At 40.3% G+C, this 23,174-nt stretch overlaps 2 protein-coding genes across 2 annotated transcripts in view; one reads left to right on the forward strand and one right to left on the reverse strand.

Moving 5' to 3' along the window:
- Positions 1-3,749: 3,749 nt before the first annotated feature.
- Positions 3,750-12,202, reverse strand: pdk2a (pyruvate dehydrogenase kinase 2a). Its single transcript, XM_056366656.1, has 11 exons — positions 12,005-12,202; positions 11,013-11,154; positions 10,363-10,434; positions 10,064-10,248; positions 8,879-8,968; positions 8,632-8,709; positions 8,106-8,182; positions 7,914-8,012; positions 6,137-6,247; positions 5,630-5,743; positions 3,750-5,439 (listed from the first exon to the last, which is right to left on the reverse strand). Exons 1-11 carry the CDS (start codon positions 12,120-12,122, stop codon positions 5,296-5,298), a joined length of 1,230 nt encoding a protein of 409 aa, XP_056222631.1. The 5' UTR covers positions 12,123-12,202; the 3' UTR covers positions 3,750-5,295.
- Positions 12,203-19,204: 7,002 nt separating this feature from the next.
- The window catches only part of tbkbp1 (TBK1 binding protein 1), a 61,119-nt gene continuing 57,149 nt past the window's right edge, over positions 19,205-23,174 (forward strand). The window contains exon 1 of the mRNA XM_056366772.1: positions 19,205-19,941. The gene's annotated coding sequence lies outside the window, so the exon portion shown is untranslated. The remainder of the gene's footprint in view (positions 19,942-23,174) is intronic.

The following is a 23,174-nucleotide window of genomic DNA, read 5'->3' on the forward strand; positions in this document are numbered from 1 at the left end:
GGTATATATTTTAGACTACACATCTTAAAATATCTGTTTTTAGGCAAAAAATAAAAATAGGATTTTTTCAGTGCAGAGAAGAGTTTGAAAAAAAAATTTAGACCATATCTTTGGGAGAAAAAATTTAAATTTTGTAAGTTTCGTAGATACTTTTGTAAGAAGTCAAATGTTTCTTTGGCCTGGGGGACTCTTTTGGACTTTTTGACCACTGTATTTCAAAGATTTTGACTACGACTCTGGACAGAGGTGCTGTAGAGGTTTGATGCACCATTTGGCAATTTACCCTTAAATTCAGAATTCATTACTTAATTTTGTGTTACATTACAGATGCTGCAACCAACAGTTAATTTTATTATCGTTTAATCTGTTGATTATTTTCTCTATTGATTGGTTGGTCTATAAAATGTCAGGAAATAGTGAAAAACACCTGTCACAGGGTGATGTCTTCAAACTAAACAAAAAGCTATAACATTTCAGGTGACATAGGATAAAAGCAGCAAATCTTTACATTTGAGAAGACTGATACTGCTATTTGCTTGAGAAATTGCTAAAACAATTAAAAGTTGTGTTGATCAACTAATCAATTCACCTTGAACACAGCAGTAGATTGATTCTCCATGCTCCGAAGCTTCAGCTCAGTCTGGGGAAAAAAAAAAGAAGAAAATGTGTCAAACAAAACTTGAGTTTGTCACCCGACTTTGTAAGTAATTGGTTTTAATATAATGTTCTATTCTCTTTATAAGCTGAGTGTGACAGAGGCTCTGCACAGATCTGTCTGTGCTAAACAACATCTGGGAAAACTTTTGTTGCATAATGTATGATTTTTTACGTTCCATCTAACTTCTAGCTTTGAAACATCAGTGAACAAAGCTCATACTCACTGAATCCATGTTCCCTGAGCAGCCGACCGCACAAGACGACAACTTTACAAACACAGCCACAGCAAAGACAACCATCGAGGAACAACAACATTTATGTGAAATGACAATTATATGGCTTCTCACTCGCTCATTGTATAATCAAATACAATTACTGTATTTATATCCATTTCTTTTGAGTTAGTTTGTTTGTTTTTGTTTTGTTTTTTGGAACATAAAATTTATGTCCAGATTAGTTCAGATTTTTTCACTGTTTTATCAAATACAATAAACGGACATGAGGTTTGATTCATTTAAGCAAAAAAAAGTTCATATTTTTAGTGGTATGAGAAAGCAAATATTTATATACTGGTTATATTCATTAATTGGAATAATATCTTACGAGATAATGTTACTAAAAAGGAATTAGCAGCGAATGATGCACATTTGACAGTTTGAATACCTGCATACACTTCTTTCATGTATATGTGCAAACTAATCCACCTATAGGAAGTGGATGTTTCTATCAAACAGACCACTAGAGGGTAACATAAACAATCCAGCTAAAGCACCAACCCATCATTAAAGCGGTCCAGTAGTTATCATGCTTCAGTGTTGTTTTAATGACAGAAAGAAACGGACAGAAACTGGAGTAGAGGTGAAATTGCAACGGCACAAACACATGCTTGAATGCATGTTCTTGAGAAACACTTCAATGACAACGCAACCAGAGCACTCCAACTACCATAGTTCTGCTGAAGTCAAACAACCAACACGGTCACTGTTGGCAGCTACACTGTGTTGACAGGCCTCTTTCACACACTCACAGGCTGAGATGTTGGCAGCCGCGATGTTGTGATGCTCTGTTGTGGCAAGGGCATCAGGCCACAGGTCACTGAGGGGTTTGACTGAGCTGTGCCAGGTTGTTTGTCCTCTTATAGCAGCGTACGTGTATTCTTTGTTGTCTTTTTTTGTGGTTCCTGGCCATTTTTGTCAGACATACTCTGACATGGGCCCTGTCAAGAGGGATACACTCCTTCATCGACACCACCCATCATCTTCTAAATGTTTTCATGCACTTTACTGCAACATTAGTGTTTAGCCGTTCTAGCCGACTCACACCTTATGTACAAAAAGTTTCAGGTTGTGTAAGAATCACAGTACACATTATTCAGATATTGAACATAGTGTTTGTGTCGCTGTACTGTCGCCTTTCTTGTTGCTATGGAGAGTTTATCAGCCTTTTGTTTGTATGAGATAGGGGAGAGTGGGCATCGCTGGATTCTTTCCACTCCTCGATGTCGCTGCGGCAGCCAGGGGGTAAACACCCTGGTTCAACGGCCATATTTGGATCAGCTGCTGTTGGCCTGTTTGCTCATCTAAACATGAGACTGACTGTTAAATATGCCTCACTTGACAGCTGTCACCCACGGGACATTTCATTCAATACAGAAGTATTATCAGCGAGGAGCCATCCCCAACACTTCAGAATTTCTTCAGGGGATTTTCTACTCATTTTATACTGTCCACCTTTGGAAACACTGGGGCAAAGAGGATTTTCCAGTTGAAATTAGTCTCTTGGCTCTGATCAATCAGCATCAGAGGTTGTTTTATGGCTGTTGGCTGATGCAATGTAGACTCTGAACAGTTAAAAACTGCAAGCTCAGCTTCAGTGTATTTACCTTCCTCCTTCAGAACAGTGATTCCCAACCTTTGGTTTGCGAACCTTAGAAGCAAAGCCATGTCAACTTCATGTCATGCTCTCTTCACAGTTTCATCTCAAACAGGGAAAATCATCAAATATTTCACAATAACAAGCATTAATAATTATAATTATTAATAATGAACATTCAGATTTTCTCAACAGTACCTTGCTAGACTCAATAGGATAGAAAGCCTTCTACAACTTTACATCTGTCACACTGAAGTGAAATATAGAGGTAAATCCTGACAATTGAAGAACAACTGTGAACTGAATCAGCAATGCATTCTGACTGGCGTTCTGATTTGTAGCAAGTTGTATCAACCAATCAGAGCACAGTTACAAACAAAACAATCAATAAGAATATCAGAATAGAGCTGCAAACCAACCAAACAACCAAACAACCAAACAACCAACCAGAGAACAGCTAGAAACCAACTAACCAGAACACGGCTGCAAATTAACCAATCAGAAAAAGGCTACAAATCGTCACGATGACCTTAACCTTTGATCTTTAACCAACAGAATCGAATCAGTTTGTTGTTGCTTCTTAGTGAATGTTTGCGCCAAATTTAAAGGAATTCCCTCTCGGTGTGACTGAGATATCACAAGAATGGTAATGGATGGACGCATGGATGGACAACCCAGAAACATAAAGCCATAAGGCATAAAAATATGTGACACATCGAGCCAAAAGAAGAAGCCAGTTATTATTAGAGCTCCCTTTAGGCCCTTCAGCTGCATGACTCTCACATGCCCCTGATCTCAAGCTACTACTACTGCGTGACCGCTCTGTTTCCCTGTGATGACCTCTTGCTTACTGGGCTCTGGACCGAGTACAGCGAGTCTTAGAAGACAGTGTGATCAAGCTCGTCATTTGCTGGCAATAATAGCAGCGTAAGTAGAGGAACACCAGCGAAGTGGAAACCCCTGCTGACATAAATCTTCTTGTGTCCATGTATGCAGCAGTATGATTTTTTTTTGTGCCTGAGGGTCTGGTGCTGGGAAGCCTGCAGGGTAGAGTTGCTGAACATGATCTCATCCCCACCTGGACAACAGATCCTGTAACACTGAGGTGAAAACTCTTCTCGCCACTGACTGACATAATCCACTCTGTATACCTGACCAACTACGGTCTAATCCCACACAGACAGTATCAAATGACACACTGCAAAAGGAGCATTTTGTAATTAAATTTGTTCTTTTTTTTTTATTATTTGGATTATATTTACAGTATTTACAATCATTTCAGTCACAAAAGTGTTGCTATAAAAATCAACCTTTAACATACTGTATGATTAGGATAAATATAATACAAAAGAAAACGGTTCATTTTCAACACGTATGGACCCAGGGCATTTTTGTCCTTATATGGCACAGCGTAATTAACGATCCCAGACTGACCTCGCCTTATTGGCTCACAGCCGGTACAGAACTCAAACATGACAATGAACTGCTTCAGGGGTTTAATAACATCGGCCTCCATTGAAATCTGCTAAAACCATTAAAGCTCCAGACTAGAGGTCTTTATGGATCCATCCGAACCCTAACACCCGCAACCTGCACGGATTCAGATCCACGTTTACTGAAAAGGGTTCCAGGTCGGCTCCTGTTGTGTTTAACATTATGTGTAATACCCGAGTGGATCTGAGAAGAACCGGGTGTGATCATACAGTGCTGATCAGGATTCAAGTGCTGTGTGTGTGTGTGTGTGTGTGTGTATTGTAACTTTCAACGTTGTAATAACGTTAGGATGAGAAAGTAAAGATGCTCCATTAATTATAAACATATATTTCTCCCCAACGAGTTGAGTGACGTCATGTGCAGAGAGGGGGTAAAGTCCGATACCCAAGCTCAAAGCTGCCCCTATTCTACACAAGTCGCATTTGTCGTCCGTCACCATGACGACAAGTGGACTTTTACACTGAAATGACGAAAATACTAACTGAGTCCGGTTTAGGTTCAGGTTTGGCATTTCTCTGTTCAGGTCCCAACCCGACTGGTCTGGTTCAGCTCCAGGTACTACATGTTCGGGTATTTTTGGGTTTGGGTGAAAATGTTTGGACCTGTGAAGACCTCTACTCCTGGTGCTGCAGTTTCTATCATAATATAACATAATACTCTTTATCTCTGTTATAAATGAGACTTAATGCACAGAAGAGTGGATTACATTCAGCCTGGTCCAAAAGAAATGGATGTTAAGATAACACTGTATCTTATCAGACTCTTTTTTTTTTTCTAAAAGAGTGAAATGTCAAATGCCGGAGCAAATAGCCACGCAGAAAGCACAAAAACCCACTCAACCTCAAAGGCATACATTTGTTCAAATCTACAGACTCCACAGTATTACAGTACTTTAAATTTAACAAGGTGCAACAGGAGTATTAGTTTAAATAGTTCAAGTACTTTCAATGACACAAGCCTTTGGGTGAAGTTGCTACTGTAAGGCTTGGGTGACACGCTGTCTTGGTTGTTGTTTACACCCCACCAAGCCCCCCCCCCTTTAGAGATGATTGTAACAAGTATTCTCTGTTAGTAGCTGTTTTCTATTTGTCTACTTTCTCATGAATGACCCAGAAGGACAACAGGGACTGAAAACAGCATGAACATGCTACTGCTAAATCCAGACTGTACCCATCTGCCTTGGAAGATGATGACATGGGAGTATGAAGACAGATATTCTGGAGGCTTTGCGGTGCGTAGGCTTGAAGCACCAGAGCTGGAGGACTTTTTTTTTTACTTGGCCACCTTATAGTTGCTCAGATCCAGGGGCTCTTTACTGGGTATACACCAGTCGTCGGCCTCTTGGCTCACTTTGTAGTTCTTCAGGGCAGTTTTGTTGTACACCGGCAGCCTCTCGATGGAGTCTGTGGACAGCGCCTGGAGGGAGAAGAACACTAGATGTAAATGGCCTGTCGTACCTCAGGTGGCCACGCAGGTCTTCAGAGTTTGGTTTGTGTTAAACAAAGACACGTCACAAGTCAGTTATCTCCCTCTGTTATGTGCCGGGGACTTCCAAACTCTTGGCATCTTGTCACAGTTTCATGCACGATCACCATGTCTGGCTTACCTTCAAGTATATGACAGCATCTGTGCCGTGGCCCTCCATGGAGTAGAGCTGCAGGTCCCCCTGGAAGTACTTGGCGTAGAGACGAGAGATGGGCAGACCATAGCCGAAGCCAGCCTGCGCGACGAGAGAGAGAGAGAGAGAGAGAGAGAGAGGGAGGAGATCAAGGGTTTAAGAAGGATTTGTTCTGTGTCGTACTGCAAGCAGCGGAGCTTTTCCATGGAACAGACAGGTCTTTTGTCAAGTTTGCTTTGTGCATTGTAGATCATTCATTTTTTAAAGACAAAAAAAATGATGCCAGGATTTTAATCTTTAAATAGATAGAAGGCTGAATTTGTATTTTGATGCTTGTAGGCTGCACAGATGTTTATCCAAATGGCAAATGGTGCATTTAATTAACAGCATATCTACACCTGCTAAAATAACTATATTTGTTTTTCAAATATATGTAAAAGTGCAAATGAGTTATAAATGAAATCTGGACACCTCACTGCTTGTATCTCTACTTACCAGTGGAGGCCGTGTGTGCTCTCCTATCTGTGGAGCAGGAGCAGTGGAGTACATGTAGCTGAAAAGGTTCTCGATCCTACGAAACGGGACACCACCACCTGTGTCGCTCACCTACAGGCAGGGACAGAAATAGAGGTGTAAGACAGAGACACGGAGAGAGGGTATGTGCATGAGAAGGTGGAGGTGATGCCAGCAGACAAGTGACCGTCTGTCTCCAACACTTGGCCTTGACATAAGGGTGGAAACTAAGTGGCTTTCTGTCTGTTTACACCACATATCGTCATGGTGAAAGTGCAAGAGGAGCAGGGACTGTGTGTGTGTGTCAAAGGCTGCTGCTGGTAGAGCAGATAGATACATTATAGGCTTGGGCAATAACCAGAGTTGAATATCTCGATACAGTCCAGCCGGTACCACTGTACAATAACACTACCCTTATAAAGGATTTGTAAATGGTTTACAATTAAGTTCTTAACAATTTATAAATCATAAATAAACAATTCATAAATCCTTTATAAGGGTAGTCTTATTGTAAAGTGGTACCGTCCAGCCAAAATATTGCAATATACAATGTTATCGCAATCAGCTGAAAGTTTCATCTGTCAGGTGCAATGTACGGTATGCAAATGTACAGTATGAAAACACAGGGTCACACTTGACAGCAGGGTAGACTGCAAAAAACTATTATTATTTTTTAGCTATTATTAAAAATATTGCATATGGCAGGAAATATTGCCAATATTGATATTATTGAATATCAGCCCAAGTATTATACAGTACCACATCAGCAAAGAGAAGACAGAAAAGATGCATTATAAAACTACAAACTGCTAAATGCTGCACTATGTTCACCAGCTAGTTGCTAACTGTCTGATGTATAGTGGGTTCAGCTGAGCTTTTTTGTTTTTGTTTACTGAAAAATGCTCCCTGCTGTTGCTGGAATGGGGGTAAGACTAAGCTAAACACTTAAATTGTGGGCAGTAAAACCAAAACAATGAGCTGAAAGACATTAAAATTAAAGAGCACTGCAGAGCCTGGTGATAATTATCTGTGAATTCCTCACTGCAATCTACATTTTTCCCCTTTAACAATACTAATTAGCAGACTTTAAGTTCTTATTTTCACTTTTTTGCTGTTTTATAAATTTGGGCCTGGGCTAATACATTTTTTGTTTCCTGTCTGGCACTTCACTTGCGGCCAGATGTCTGAGTGACGAGACGTCTTAGTAACACATTGGCATTAAGACAAGGTTTAAAGGCTCTATGAATATGAAGGCGCTCAGCCCATGTAGCTAATCTTATCAGAGTTTAGTAGCTTAGCTTGCCAGCAGGCGCTGTGCTTAATTGAGGGTGAAATTGTTACATAACAGATTCAGAGAAAGATTTGTGTGACAATGACAGAAAAGGGTGAGACTCTTGGCTTTAAAAGCAAAGACATAGATGAACTTGGTGAAAGCATTAAGCAACGTCATGAACTTGTCTTGTCTTGTTTCACACAGAGCTTATAGTCATAAAAACACACCCTCATCTGAATATTGAATCTCCAATCCACCTGTTTTTAGTATGTGAACATTACGGGAGGAAAATCCTGGAGGCGACCTGCGCAAACACAGACTTGAACATGCAAAAACAAAGTCCACTAAAGGGAGGAGCCCAGCTTGGATTCTGGTCTAAAGATAGACAGTGCTGTATGCTGTATAGATTTTGAGCTGCGATATCCTAATGTAACAAAAATAACCACAACATTATTCATAACAGCTGTACTGTAATATGCAACCCACCTTGATTGACATGTCCTCGCCTCCCAGAGACACCCAGACTTTAATGGGTGGGAGGTTGTTGCTGCACTCATGGGTCTCAATAGTGGCCCTCATAGCATTCTACGAAAAGAGGGTGAAACATACACTGTAAGAAAGCTCAAGTTAAAGTTGTTATTAGATTAATTAATATTCTATTTGAGTATAATACCATACCTTAAAGAGCTCAAACAGCATGTGATAAAGGTGAGAAGGCACGTATACAATGCTTATTGAGTGGTTCTTCTTCTTATCTGCACGGGGAGGGAAACAAATAGCATTTCTTAATTTCATCCACTTCATTTAAAATTCATTATCCTCACCACTCATGGATGTTTTTCCATCAGTACCAATTACTCTGCTCAGCTCTGCTGTGGCTTTACAGTTTTGTGAGGATGGAGAGGAGAGGGTCTGCTGTGTGTCAATATTGTCTGACGCAGTCAGCCGGGGCCCACTAAGCCATTACTTCGGCTTCAGCGCTATAATTAGAGGCCCATCAGGTCCATCTGGCTGAATGCTGATTTCCATACGATCGCTCGTATCGTATGTATACACACACACACACACAGAAGGCTTGGCTATGTTTGTTCTTTATTTAAATCTCTTCGACAGACTACGAGGACGTTTCTCCCTTGTGCTGTTGGCAGTAAGAATAAAACTGGGGTTGTGTTTAACCTGCCAGATTAAATCAGTGTAAACTTACTGTTCATCTCCTGAAGTATCAGATCAGGGGAGCGGAGATAGTACTGGTCACACAGCATCTTAGCACTGTAGAAGGCATCTGACAAAGCAAGGGGGCAATACTGTCAGAAATTGTGATCACAATATAGTTGTAGTAGTCAATAAAATCAAAGGGGTGAGAAAATTCTTCTAAATTACAAGACAAATCATTTTAACGCATCAAAACTTTTGTTCTTTGCCATGTGAAACCAAACAGAATCCATATTTACCCTGGACTACATCTCCGACTTGACAGTGAGGGTCAATGCTGCCGATGGTGTTTGGGTGCACAGGGTTGGTCGTGCCATCAAAAATAAGAGCTGCAGAGAACCAAAAACCATTAAGTTAAGAAGAACAGAATACACTGTGTCATCTGTAGTTAATGGACCATCAACATATCAAGGTAAGGAATAATTACGGCTGAGCAGAATTTGAAATTTAAGCAATACGGTACAGGCTTTTGTACCGATGTCAAGATGATACTTTTATCAATTATCAATAAACAACTTGTGTTTATAAAATTAAGTTTTAATAAGTATAATGATGATGATATGTATTATGATCCGTTGTGCAGCCTGTGAGGTAAGACCGGTATGAGACACAGAAACCTCCATATGTGGGAAAAATCTCTGTGCAGTCAATAAAACATAAACGTTTCCCATCATGCCATGACAGTCTTCAAACACAATGATATGCATCAACATGACTGATGACACCTCTACAAACTCCAGGTAACAAAACGTTTGCTTTTACGTTAAATTAATTTGCTCCCATACACAGGAATTAATCTTAGTTTTAGTGTCTTGCTCAAGGACACCTTGACAGAAGGACAGGAAGATCCAATCTACCATCTACACTATAACCACCCAAATGGGACACCTTAACTAAATCAGTGCTGACAAAAGCAAGGAGTAAGAAAAGAAACCCAGTAGTTTATTTCCCATTTGCTTCTGTCTACATCCCCCAATAATTTTGCAGTGATATAAGCAGTGTTAGTAGCATTTCCTCACTGTATCTGTGTTTTGTCTCAATTCTGTGATAAAGTTTGTTTTGAATTATTATTTCAGGGTAGAGATTTATGTTTCCCTGTGGGTGTCGAGCAGGAGGCAGTGAGCAGAGTGAATGCAATAATGTTGCATGGCCTCGTTCGACAATATTCATTTCAAAAAATAATGAATAATAACAGAACACAAATCAAGGTCGTGTTTTTAAATCGGACTCAAGTCTCCACATGTTGTTTTTTCAGACCCTGCAACAGAAACTGCAGCAAATCGATCTGTATCAAGTCAGAAAAATGAGATCTCTATCTCACTGGTTGTTATCTTTTCAGTTTTCGTCTGACAAAATTATTAAATTCAACAGATAAACAGCAGGTGAAGACAGACACATAAATGATGGAGCTCTGAGATACTCACTGTGCTGGTTGATGAGCATGCGGATTGAGATGCGGCTCATGTAGAAGCGGTCCAGAAAGTACTGGATGTTCTGGTTGGTTACTGGGTCATGGGGGAAGGCCTCTTTGTATTCTATGATGCCCTGGGCCATGGTTGGCACTACATCGTTGTGCCTGTTTCTGATAGTAACTAAGGCGTCAACAAACCTGTGGAGGACGGGACATAAAGAACCATAAAAGGCCTGATATGAACACACAGCCTACAGCAGCTGAGTGCCAGTGGGTTGTTGTGTCTCATTATGACAAACATCAGACACTTACTCTCCCAGGACTTTATGGTCATCAGGATTCTTGTCAAGGAATTCAAGGATCTCCATTAAACTCTGGATGTACCTGATAAAAACAGAGATGAACACACATGTAAACCTGTTGTCAAGTGCAAGGAGTGAGAGCACAACCTTGCAGGAATTCTATTAGATCCTTGCAGGAGTATTTTTGTCATGGTGCATTCCTCACGTAGAAAAGAGAAGCAGACCATGTTGAAAACAAGGTCACGTGACGTGTGACGTGAAACTAGGGGAGAGTTCACAGCCGAGAGCACCCCCGTCCCAACCCCCCACCTCACCCGCACAGAGCTAGCTGGAAGGAGTACAACTTGGTCAAAGGCTGCTTTTGTAATTCTGAGCATGACGTTGACACAGTGGGAAAAATACACCATCCCACTGAACGGCAGTAAACAAGTCAGCAGCTGTGTCTGTGGACGTCTCAGTCATCAGGGGATGTCACCTGGCGTCAGATATGGTTTTAATGGATTATCACAGAGGCTGAGATACAAGTTTTAATGTCTGACTGGTTTGTTTTCTGATGAGGTTTCTGTTTCGAAAGAACGCCTTGGCCAGAGTACAGATGTTACATAATTTGGATCATAACAACACATAGGCTACATCTGTTTTTTTCCAGGTTAGACTCACCAGCTCTGCACCATTCGCACAGACGGGGTTGTGAGCAGTCTGTCAGGCAGGAGGTTGATTTCCTTCATAATGTTTGAAAGTCTGACAGGGAGTTCCTGTCTCAGAAACACAAAGGATGTCTTCTCACAGGCGTTGATGGAACCTGAACCAACACAGAGAGAATATTGATCAGAGCTGAAGTCATTCATTGATAAGCTGGTTGGAAAGAAATGAACAAGCTAATCATTTATACTTTGATTAGTATACATTTGACTATATGAATAATAAGTTAATCAAAAACAAATCAGAAAAGTAATCAATGATGACAGCGATCACTTGTTCCAGTCCTATTATATTAGATTGAACTGGAAGACTCTGTTGGTTGGACAAAACAAGCACTTTGAAGATGTCAGTGAGGACTCTGAGAAACTATTTTCTGACATTTTAGTCAAACATTTAATTGAATTATTACCATAATAGATGAAAAGATGAACAGATAAAGAGACTTACTATGAGTTCAGCCCAAATAACATAGAATAAAATGGATATTTGGATTATTTTCAAGGCGTTTGCTTTGTAAATAGAAAACTTCTTCTTTCAAGCAGGCAATTAGTGTTTCTGAATGTTTTTACATAAAATGAATTCCTCTGCACGATCTGTATAATATCTGCTTCATAAGCTGCTGAAGGACTTTTAGGACAAATTATTTTCAGGAGCAGTGTCATTCAGTGTGTTTCCATCACAGGGCCCAGACGGTGCAGCCTGAGCTCGCTACAGATCTGACGCAACTCTGTGCTGTATGAGCAGCATGCTACCACAGGCAGAGCCCCTGTAGCCCAGCCTCTATACAGCAGATGCTCACACATGCACAGGCCCGTTTTACATGTTGACACCAACGAGCATTGAATTTCTGATCAGATTTAAGCAGCTCCCACCGTCCACTTCCTCCACGTAGCTAGCTGCCTTGTTACGCCACAAATCACCCATCTGTGTGGTCGCCGATCAATACTCACCGAAGTCGAGGAATTGCTTCATGGAGAGGGGCGAGGGGGAGAATTTAGAGAAATGCTCGATATGTTTGGGCACGCTGGCCAAGGCAGCGTTTTTCATTATAAACCTAACGAACTTCATTATTGCTGTGGCGGGTCTCCTTCGACTACGACGTCCAGTTAGATACTGGCCGAACCTGTTATCATGCAGCCGAATGAAAACAGGGGAGGCACCCGCTGAAAAACAAGCAAAGCTCCAGCCAATCACAGGACGGGTTTTTTTTTTTATTTACATCCCCGGCTGGCCAATAGAAATCGCCGGGGGGCGGGTTTAGTAAAGTTTGGGTGCTCCCAGTCCGGAATCTCCCTTAGGGGCCAGTTGTCCCTTTTTTTTTTGATTGTGTAAAAGGTGATTTAGTGATCACTTATCGAACAGCCATGACGCCATTTGTTATTGCCCTTTGTTAGAGGGAACATACAGATACTAATGTCTGCAGCCGTATGACAACTGGACATGTAAGTGACATTACACTTCTGGAAGTAATTGTAGTTAAAATACGGTTAATTTTGTGAGGGAAAAAAAAATACCATTCATTTATCTTCTAAATTAAAAAAAAAAATGAATGGATTTTATTCATGACCACGTTACATGTTGGAAAAGTTAGAATTTTGAAATATAGAACAATAACATGACTTTAAATTGACAACTTCTACCTTGTTTATCATCATCTAAATCTGTTGAACCTTTTTGCACATCTGTGATCCATATCCAAGATGAATGTTGTCCTGTGGCTCTCATCCGGAGGCATCTACCTGGGAGAAAGCTTGTGTTTACACGAGCAGGTGTGGACGCGAGCAGAGGTTTGATGTTAGCATTCCATCCACACCACAAACCAGCCGGGGTATAGCTTTTTGTGAATGGTCTCCAGACGGGATACATCTGAAAACAACCGACCACGTGTTTCATAGTGGGCACAAATTTGTGTCAAAGAATTTTACAATCTTTACAGCATAAAACACCCTTTGTCCTCAGACCCTCGATAACTTTCTGTTGCCTCTAACCCTGTCTGTGACCACAAAGCTCAGCTGTCGTCATTAACCTTTGTTTATCAGATGATTTTACCACCGTAAAATGGTGATTTAGCCTCCTGTTTGCTTAAAGTTAAGAAGTAGTATTCAAGACCTGTGATCAAATTATCATTTCATGCTTGTTCAGTTGAATGACAACAGAAAAATATACAATATGTAAATGACAGCAGCTAAATTGTGAGTATAGGTGATCAGAGCTGGAGGAGATTCGAATGAGGGTTTAACCTGCAGGTGACCGGGTTACTCTGACTGATTGTCATTTTCACACATAAACTGCATTTTCAGTGCATCTGCATAGTCTGACACTGTTCAAACTGGAGGACACAGTGAACATAAGCTTCTCCATGCAGCTACTTTTATTATTATATTATGAACTTAAAAAAGTTCCTCCATCATCCTCCTCTGGATGATAACCTTTCTGCTCCTTGTTTATTTCCCCCTTTCCTAATGGACAGAAGTTCACCCTGTGTGAATGATTCCCCGGAAGCTTGCAACCAATGGGTTTGAATAGAAATGCCTTTGTCAGGGAACACAGTGTCCTGGTCAAATCTCCCATTACATAACTGTCGGCTGTGTCAGTACAGTTGGGATTGTCATTATAAAGCCGGGCCAGGCCAGCCTCACCATCAAAACATTAGTTTACACATTCTCAAGTTGCATGTGGGAAGCAAAGGAAGAAAAAAAAAAAAAAAAACTGAGAGTATTATTGCAGCGAAATGTCAGAAATCGGCGCCACGAAATGTCACGGCTCATTTCAGCTTCGCCAGCTCGTAGCACATAATCAGCTGGTCCCTGCTACACAAAATCAAAACAAGCATTAGTCATATTGTTTTCAAATGACAGTTGTTTGGTTGTTTAGTGCTAGTTGTACTACATCATCTACATTCATGCTCTGATAGGATTCAATCTCATGGTATTTGGAGCTTCATTTGACAGTTTTTTGATATGAGCTGTCCACTTGACATACCCAAAATGCCAGCATGGGTTTTTATGTTTTGCTTGCAGTGTAGTCTGGATCTAAATACTTACGAGCTCACAAAAGAACTTGTCACTTGTCATTGCAACACATTTAAATCTGCCAGTCACAGCAAAATATGTTGTCCTTCAGGCGAATGTGTCCTTAGTAGAAGCCAAAAATGAATCAGTCAACTGAAGGAGCTCCTGCTAGGAAAGGGAAGCTTTGGCCAGCACTAGATTTATTACCCATGGAGATTTATTTGTTTTTGACCACAGGAAACTGAAGGCAGTAAAGTAAAATGTTATTTCAAAGTGGAAGTTATTCATTCATATTTGCCTAGAGGTCCCGCTTCCTCACTATGGTTTACCCAACACTAATATGAAAAGTAGGATTTATAATGGCAACATGTTAAACATTCTTATCCTGAGCTTAAAATTCAGTGTTTCCATTATGATTCAGTTTCTTACATCACAGAAACCCCTGGCCTTATTTTACTTCACATAGAAATGATCCCAGTGTGTTTCAACAGTCTGGTGCATGGATTTTAAATGTGGAAAAAAAAAAAAGAACACTGGTATCAGATTAATACCCAGGATCAGTTGATACTCTGGGTTTTGGTGCTGGAATAGGCAGCAGGAGGGAAAAAGTCAGATGAGTACATCCCTGAATAACAATTTCTCTCCACTTATAGTAGAGTACTTATACTTTACTTATGGTTTTAATGGTGGTTTACCAATTGCCAATAAAGAGCGGCAGCATATAGATTAGTTACTTCAGACTGCTGTTTTGTATGAGCATGGCCCTGGAGACACATCTAGTGGAGAGTGCTTAACTGGTCAGGGGTGGGTTGGGGTGATGTGTGTGGGGGGGGGGTTGTTGTTGGCTCCCCCCAGTACTTTTCCGCTCTCCACCGGCCTACATTCCTGCCAGCAGTCAGCTCCTATTGCCCACTGTCAACAGCGGGGCATAACGGGCATAAATGGTCGGGCATTCTGTCAGTGCCATATCAGCTCAAGAGTGAGAGCCAATGGACAACAACAACTCCAGTGGAAATTTCCTCTCGCTCCAGGCCAGGGGGAGCTGTTGATGGCCCATTGGGCAGAGCTGGGGTCAGTTCAGTTAGAAAACTGCTTTTAAATACCGCTGACTCACTGACACACAGGGTGAAATGTAACAAAAGATTAATGTTTGAATCAAACCCACTACTTTCTGAACTCCAGTCCTTGTTATTACATCTGTTTTGAAAAGATCAAAACATTTAATAATTAATCAAACCCAATGCTTTTTTTTTTTTTACATTTGTCTGACCAGGGTAATCATTACAACATTCACAGTGTGTGATGTTCCTATATCATAAAACAAAGGATGATGGCGCTGCCACGTGAATACAGATTAGAGAAGACGTTCTGCTAATCAAGCGTATGAATAGAGCTTTTACATGGTCATTATAATCATTTTGAAAGGAGCTGCTGACAGTGAATGCTGAAAAAAGTACAAGGGGAATAATAATAAAAGACAGAAAACTTAAGAGTGTCAACTTAACACTGGTGTTGGTGAAGATCTCACCTTTCATTAGTGAGATTCTATTCTTTTATTTTCCTAATATGTTTTACGTCAGCTGGTATGTCCACTGTGTCTTCTGTTATTGGTAGTACGGCTCTTCTTACACATCCTGACCACTACTGCAGCTGTCAATCACGATCCTCTCCCGGCTTTATGACGTTTCACAAAATTGTTTTTTTATTTTTTTTTTTACCTATTCTGGGTGTTCGTTACCATGTGAAGCCATGTTGCATTGGACACAACCCAGACATAACCTGTGGAATCTGCAGGTTCTTTTACAACCTTGCAACAAATTAATCGGCCCTCACAGATAAATAGAAATCACTTTTAATCTGCACAGCAACAGATAGAAATGAACTAATTTCAATGCTTTTTTTTGCCAGTTTTCTGTCGGCACCCATTAAACTTCTTGGATATTTGAGTTGAGCACGCCAGTTCTTTTGTTGCAGTCTCTTATAACCTTGTTTATGCAATTAGCCTTAATTGGAAACCAAAGATGGAATCAACTTTGCTGCAGTGATAGCAGGTAAACTGATTTTTGTTGGAGTGGTTACATGTGTACTCACTTTTGTTACGTTGAAGTTTTACTTTGGGGCCTTTATTTTCAATGTAGACTATCTAACACCTTTGTTTTTAATCATACAAATTAAATTGTCCACAATTCTTGTAAGATTTTACAATTTCTAATCATTTAACATTTTAGTGATATTGCACAGGGGTGTACTCAGTTTTGTTGTATATTGTAAATACAGGAATAAACCCGTCTCCTTGAAATTACATTTACTAATTTGATACCAATTACAATTTGGAAGAAATGTTTCTGAGGGAAATGAATTAATCAGTGAATTCAATTTAAGAGAAAATAAAAAATGCCTGTTTATACTGTATGCAGGGTTTATGCACTTGGGGAGAAGTTGATGGTTGTGTGTTCTCCCCTTGAAGGAAAATCATTATAATATCCCAGTAATCAGTCACACGCTCAGAATCGAGCCAGGGCTCAGGATTCGACAGGTAAACATCTTTGCTTCAAAGTCAACCTGAAAAATTAGTTTATTGAGCTCATCTTTTCTGTTTAAGACTCTAAGATGTCTAAGAAGAAATAAAAGCCATACAAACATTTTTTTAAAGAACACGTTCTCTGCCAGGAAGTATTTCCTGAGAGTCTGTTTTTTTTTTAATGTGCTCTTGGAGTTTTGCACAGCAGCGTACAGTATAGCCTCTTGATTTGAGAACCAAATAACTGACTGGGTACAACCTCTCAATGAGATTAATGTGAGATCAACTCCAATAATTAACAATTCAACAAGTTTCCAGAAAACCCATTTCTAATGCAGGTAAGAATGTTTGCAATTTAAAATTCATTAATAATGAACACACAAGTGCACAGCTGCCCTTTAGTCCTCAGCATGAGCAACAGCATGGGGCTGCTGAACATAAAGAGACATTTTAATAATCATTTTACTGATTGATAGACACCGTGATTGAACTCATATATGAACTATTCCACAGAAAAACATTCACGCACATACATAAAACATATGAAAACACACAGTGCCTGGGTGCCTTCAAGCATATCAGTCGGCTGTAGTGGTCTGCATGCTTTCATAAGATACGACTTTATTGATCCCTGAGGGGAAGGTGACATGTTACAACAGCAAAGAGAGGCTGAGGTTTAATAAAACAGAAAAAGAACTCTTTATATGAGTAAAAAAATAAAATGAGAGATTAAAGAAATTAGAGAGATGATATCATAAAGATGTATATTACAATACATTAGACTACATAAGTGAATTGTGCAAATATTTGTGCACAGTCCTATAGTACAACTCTGGCATTCATTGTGTGTGAATTATACATCAATTCTGTAAGTGCATAGGTTTGAATAACAACTGCAATATATATAATAACATAATAAAGTATATCTTATATACAGTATATGTACACACTGTAGCCTATAGCAATAATACGGTACTATGAAGTAAACATAATAGAAAGCAAAGAGAATAGTATGATATAGCTAATGTAATTATATAAAAGCACAATGCAAGCTAATATAGTATTATTGCAATGTGACATAAATAATTTAATGCACTGTAAAATAAATAAGATGTTACTATTTCTTACACTACTACTACCATAATATATATATTTATAACTGAACTTTATGTCTTCTCTTCTCTTGTCGAGTTCCACTCACGACAGCAGAAGCATGAACCCTGATAATTGTGTCATCAAATTCTCAGATGACGCGGCTGTCCTGGGCTTATTACACAAGAATAGCACCCCATTAGTATAGGGGGAGAGTTGTGAAACGGCGTGATAAGAACCACCTCACACTGAAGATGGAGGAGACAGTTTTTGACTCCCAGAGGCCCGAGCCTCTGTGGTTATCCATCATGAATCCATCACTCACACCAGGAAACTTTAACATTGACAGTACACCTATCTGCAGATGTCGTTCCTGATTTCAGTGCAGACTGCATTTCTGACAGGGTTGATGGAGCAGCACGGTCATAGTGCACCAGCGTTTCAGACGAGGTTGGTGACTCTCCTGCACAGCTAAACGCCTTGATGCAGACAGGCTGGAACATCATAGGAGTTAAGAAACATCTTGTGTGAGTATGCTGCTTTTTGACATGCACATAAATCTGTCTATGATCAAGCTCATGTTCTGCACCTAGAATACCACCTCCTTCCATCAGGCTCCAGTATATAGTCTGGTTACGCCTCCATCAGTCAAGCTTTCTGAGCAGAGAAATGTCATACTGGTGATGATGCAACATGTGAAACAGAAGGCGCAGTCCACTGTGCAGTCTGATGCATGACAACATATTTGTCCTAGCTGCAGTGGAGTGAATGTAATGTGTGAGATCTGTGTATTTATTCAGTTTCATTACTGCTTAGGGATGAAACTGGAATCATATGGGAAAAAAAGCACAAGTGAAATATTTGAGACATGTATGTGCTTCAAATGTTCACATGTGCATATATCATGTGATGCTTCATCATATGTGAAATGTCCAAATGTTCCATCATTGTACAGAACTTATTTGGGGAATTAAAATTTCAAATTCAAAAATTGAAACTTCTGACATTTTACATTACATTTTATTGTTTTATATGTGAAGTGTCTATATAGTATGTAGTGTCACATATATCATATATGGGACTTTAACGTATAATTTTGTCTCAGAGGAAAAGGTGTCTCACAGGTGATGAAGTCACAAACATAATGTATGTTTTTCTTTTTTTTTTGGTGTTGATTTCTTGCCAATTGGCAGAAAAATGATTCACTCAAACATGAAAATGTCAGTGAAGAATGAAATGACGAATGTACAGATTATCTGGACGAGTAATACAGAATATTTTAATCTAATTTAACTCTAATGCAATACACTGATTTAAAAGATACAGAAACATCTGGACACTTTGGCTATACAGTGTTACATAGAAACATAATGCAAATACACATTTTGCATCTACGTGAAAACGAAAGCATTTATTGAATATTTAATATTTAAATTCACTATGACGACACGTCATTCATTATGTGCAGAACACAAGTGGAACATTGACTAAAATTATTCATATATGGTTCAAATATGGAGTCAGATATTGACCTGGCTTTAACATCGAGTCTCCACTTCCCTGACAATGTCTTTTTTCATGTAGTGATGCAGACATTTTTCTTCACGGTCTAGAAAACAGAAGAGTGTTCTCATCTCCAGGCTGCAGCCACTGGTTGAGCAATGTGTCTTTAAATGTAAGCTGTTGAATTGTTTGCATGCATTCTGTTTGCATGCTTGAGCTATAAATACACTTCACTCTGGTTATTTGCTGCTTTCATCTCATTAGAAACTCTGTTAACCGCACACTGTGTCTGGGCTTTAGTTTGAATTCGTCGGGGGCAAATATCTCAATAAGAATATTTTAGATACACGAATCTTTTTCTTCTTCTTCTTCTTCTTCTTCTTCAAGTTGCTGGGAGATGTGTTGCCTTGGCTCTCCCTATGAAATGCAGGGTGACTCAGGCAGGAGACATAGATGTTCTCGTTTAAAAGGAGAGACTGACGCTCCTATTCCCGCGACATCATCATCCCACACTAGTGGAGCTCCACGGTGCGCGGTGTGATGCTCAGTCCTGCACAGTAGCAGCTACAGGAGGCGTGCTTGTCCCTGCCACAGGAGCACAGGAGGAGGAACCGGAGCGGCGGCCAGCAGGCTTTCACCGGGCACTGGACACACCGTGAAAGAGAGCGGCTTTCTTTTTTTCTCTCTTTTAGGGGGGTGCTCTGCCCCCGCCTCCCACCCTCCTAAGCGATGGCATCTATGGATCGATCAACGGGAGCGCGTGAGTTATCTTTCTTTATACAATCCGTGCAGGGGCTTTCATGTGTCGGATACAATGTGTGCTGGAGATACGGAGCAAACTGGATGTCTGACAGCGCAGCGCATCACGTCCATGTTTTAATCATCGGGGCACAACCTCGTTTTAAAATGGGCCAAACACGAGGATGTAAGATTAAAAAAAAAAAAATAAACCCATAAAAAACAACATCATCATCTGTTGTGTTTATTTATTGTAGGCTACGCGCAATTTATTTGCACAGCTGATGCAAACATCTCCTTAAAGGAGACGCGTGTGCGCGGCGCTTTGGCAACATCAGCATCACACACACACATACACAACACACAACACACACACACACACACACACTGAGCGATGCCCTGGCCACAGGCAACCTTCAACTTCAGCTCTGTGCTGATGGAAAGCGGTCAGCAGAAGTATAGCCTACATCTGTCGGCCAGTTGTTCTCTGGCCTGCTTTTATCACTGCATAGTGAGTTCCACGAACCAGCCTCCTGTAAAGGCACCACAGCTGAACTCGGAATATCAGCTGGGTGTTAGATTGTAGTAACATAGTAGTAGTAAATATAAATATAAAAACACACTTCTCTTCACAGCAAAAACTTAATACCCCGTGAGGATATTTAGGAATTTTAGGCAAATCGTTATTTCTTCGATTCTTTTGCTGCATTTTTGTGTGAAAAATAATATTAGTATGAGGGAAAAACATGTTCATGGGCTGTTGGACACACTGTACATCAGGTTAAGTGTAGATAAATACACAAGGAGTAGGCTAAAAAACAAAAGGCACTGCATGTCTGGCCTTAACACAGGAAAAACTTGCATGTGGATGTAACAACAATAAATATCTGCTCGATGTTTGAGACTAAAATGGTAGAAGTCACAGAAAAACAGCTGAGCTCCCCCACTCTGAGGTGATGTCAGCAGGCTAAATATAATAATGCTAAAATTATGTTAATGTGGAATAATGTTGTCTATGTTCACCATCTCAGTTTGTGCCAGATTTCATGACAATAGTTGTTGAAAAATTTCCCTCTGAACCAAAACAGTCAAACGATACATCCTCTGGGAACCACGAACATCTGTACAAATGCAATCCATGATGTAGCCATGGAGATACTTTGATCTGCTGGTAGCGCAAGAACAAGTCAGAGGATTATAAAGTCATCAGAATTTATCCTGAATATTTGAACCATATCATGTTATTTCAGTGTGTACATTGAATTTAGCTCCTTAGCTTGGCTAAAAACATAAACAAACTAAGGGAGGGTGCGAATAAGAGCTGTTGGAACATTTTGTGGAACATTTTCTCCAAATGCAAACACTGCACGTCAGGCTGAGCACAGATAAATACAAGAGGAGAGGAACATGGCAGACACTGCTCGCCTTTGAAAGTCTTGCATGTGGATGTAGCTGTACTGAATATCACGATACAGATGTTTCAGATTAGAGTGTAGTGGTGATTCTCTAGTGCCGCCTTGATAACAAACACACAGGCTTTTTGTATGAAGTGAGGCTCTGAAGGAGTGTGTGACTGTCGTCAAAGGGAGCCTGGAGTGGATTAAGAGTGGACAGCGACGTGGTGCTGAAATGCAGCCGGGTTTATCCTCACTGGTCTCACAGAGGCAGAGGGAAATGTGGAGAAATGAAAAAAATAAAAATAAAAAACGGAATAGTTACCCATGCTATCGGCCCTCAGATCTCTGATCCAAGTCATTGCTTCACATGCTCAGACAGGCCCGATAATTAGCTCCATGCCAAAGTCCGTCAGTCACTGTCAGTGCCTCTGCAGTAGCCTATAAGAGGGGTCAGTAGGTTACATTAAGAGCTCCTTATTTTCCTATTTGAAGATCTGATCTTACTGGTCTTCAGACTTCAGCTGATTACCACCACTTCATTTAAACTATTCAGCCCACCCTTCTGGTCCGTTCCCAGTGGGTTCTGTCTGACGGTGCTAATTTAAAGGACATGAATCATGGCTGTGGTCTACCTGCTAATCACCAATCACATAGCCACTGTGCTGCTGTTCAGCCTGTCATGAGTCTGAGCTTGTTTTGCTGTTTTTCTGCCCTTGTTAATCATGTTTTTTTTTTCTTTTTAACCCCCCCCCCACACACACACACACACGTGTAAATGGGATTGCTGCGAGCTCCTCCATGCTTTACGCTGTTGTATAATGTACTTTGCTGATGATTTTTCCTGAAACATGTTGCACTATGAAGTGAGGTTAGAGCGTGTCAGTGATTTCGCTCGCATGAGGAAATGGCCTCTTCGTCTGATTTTGTTTGGAAAATTAGTGGATTGCTACCAAGGGCACCGTCCCAGTCCAGTACAAGACACGTTATATCAGGGTTGGCATCAAAACACTCTACAGAAGAGTGTGTCCAACAGGTCGGGTTTAGCTCCGCCATCATGACTCATAATCAAAGACACACCCCTCAAGTGTTTGTTTCATTTGTGGAGTTAATTGGAGTGTTTTTTGGAGCTGCATTGTGCCCAGTTGACCTTGCGGAGGGTTGCTCTTGAGCAACTCCTGCAATGTGTCTAAAGAGGGTTTGTTTGTGTCTGTGTGTGTGTGTGTTTGAGGTGAGAGGTGGTGGTGGTGGTGGTGGTAGTGGTGGGGGGGGTTATTGACGCAATCAGACTGAGAACATTGGCACTTTCGACTGAACAGAGGAAGTGTTTTTTCTCTGTTGAATGAATTAACGTGCAGAAGCAAACGGGAATTACAGCTGAAGCCGTTGCTGTTAGCTTGTCTTGTTCAATGTTCTGGATGATGCTACTCAACCTGGAACATCACAAACACATCACATCTTCTTTTAACAACAATATTGCACTGTAGATGCTCAAAGTCATGCATTATATTGTATTATTATATCACTCGAATTAAAGTAATCACATAAAACCATCCGAACAGGAAGCATTTGCAAATTGCTGCCTCAGTACTGCGACGTCGAGGGAAGCAGCACATTATTAAGTCTGTTTCTGTTTTTTTCAGTGTTACATTTTCAACCCTGCAGATCCTCGAAAGAGACTTTTCTGCAAATTGCACACTAAATTCTGACAAATATAAATCAGTTTTTCAGTTATTATCATTATCAGTATTGAATTAAATTCACATCTGATTTAAAGCTCAGGTTTTTGTTATTTTCCTTATAACCCTCTATATAGCTGAATTAATACTGATGAAAGATGATGATTTTTTAATTTTATATG

The sequence above is a fragment of the Seriola aureovittata genome, chromosome 21, assembly GCF_021018895.1.
Source record: "Seriola aureovittata isolate HTS-2021-v1 ecotype China chromosome 21, ASM2101889v1, whole genome shotgun sequence".
Classification (NCBI taxonomy): domain Eukaryota; kingdom Metazoa; phylum Chordata; class Actinopteri; order Carangiformes; family Carangidae; genus Seriola; species Seriola aureovittata.

Coding starts and splice junctions, on each gene's coding strand:
- pdk2a (XM_056366656.1), bottom strand. CDS start 12,122: ATGAAGTTCGTTAGGTTTATAATGAAAAACGCTGCCTTGGCCAGCGTG. Junction 8,969..10,063: donor CATGCTCATCAACCAGCACA/GTGAGTATCTCA, acceptor GGTTCTCTGCAG/CTCTTATTTTTGATGGCACG. Junction 6,248..7,913: donor GCGAGGACATGTCAATCAAG/GTGGGTTGCATA, acceptor CCCTGCCTGTAG/GTGAGCGACACAGGTGGTGG.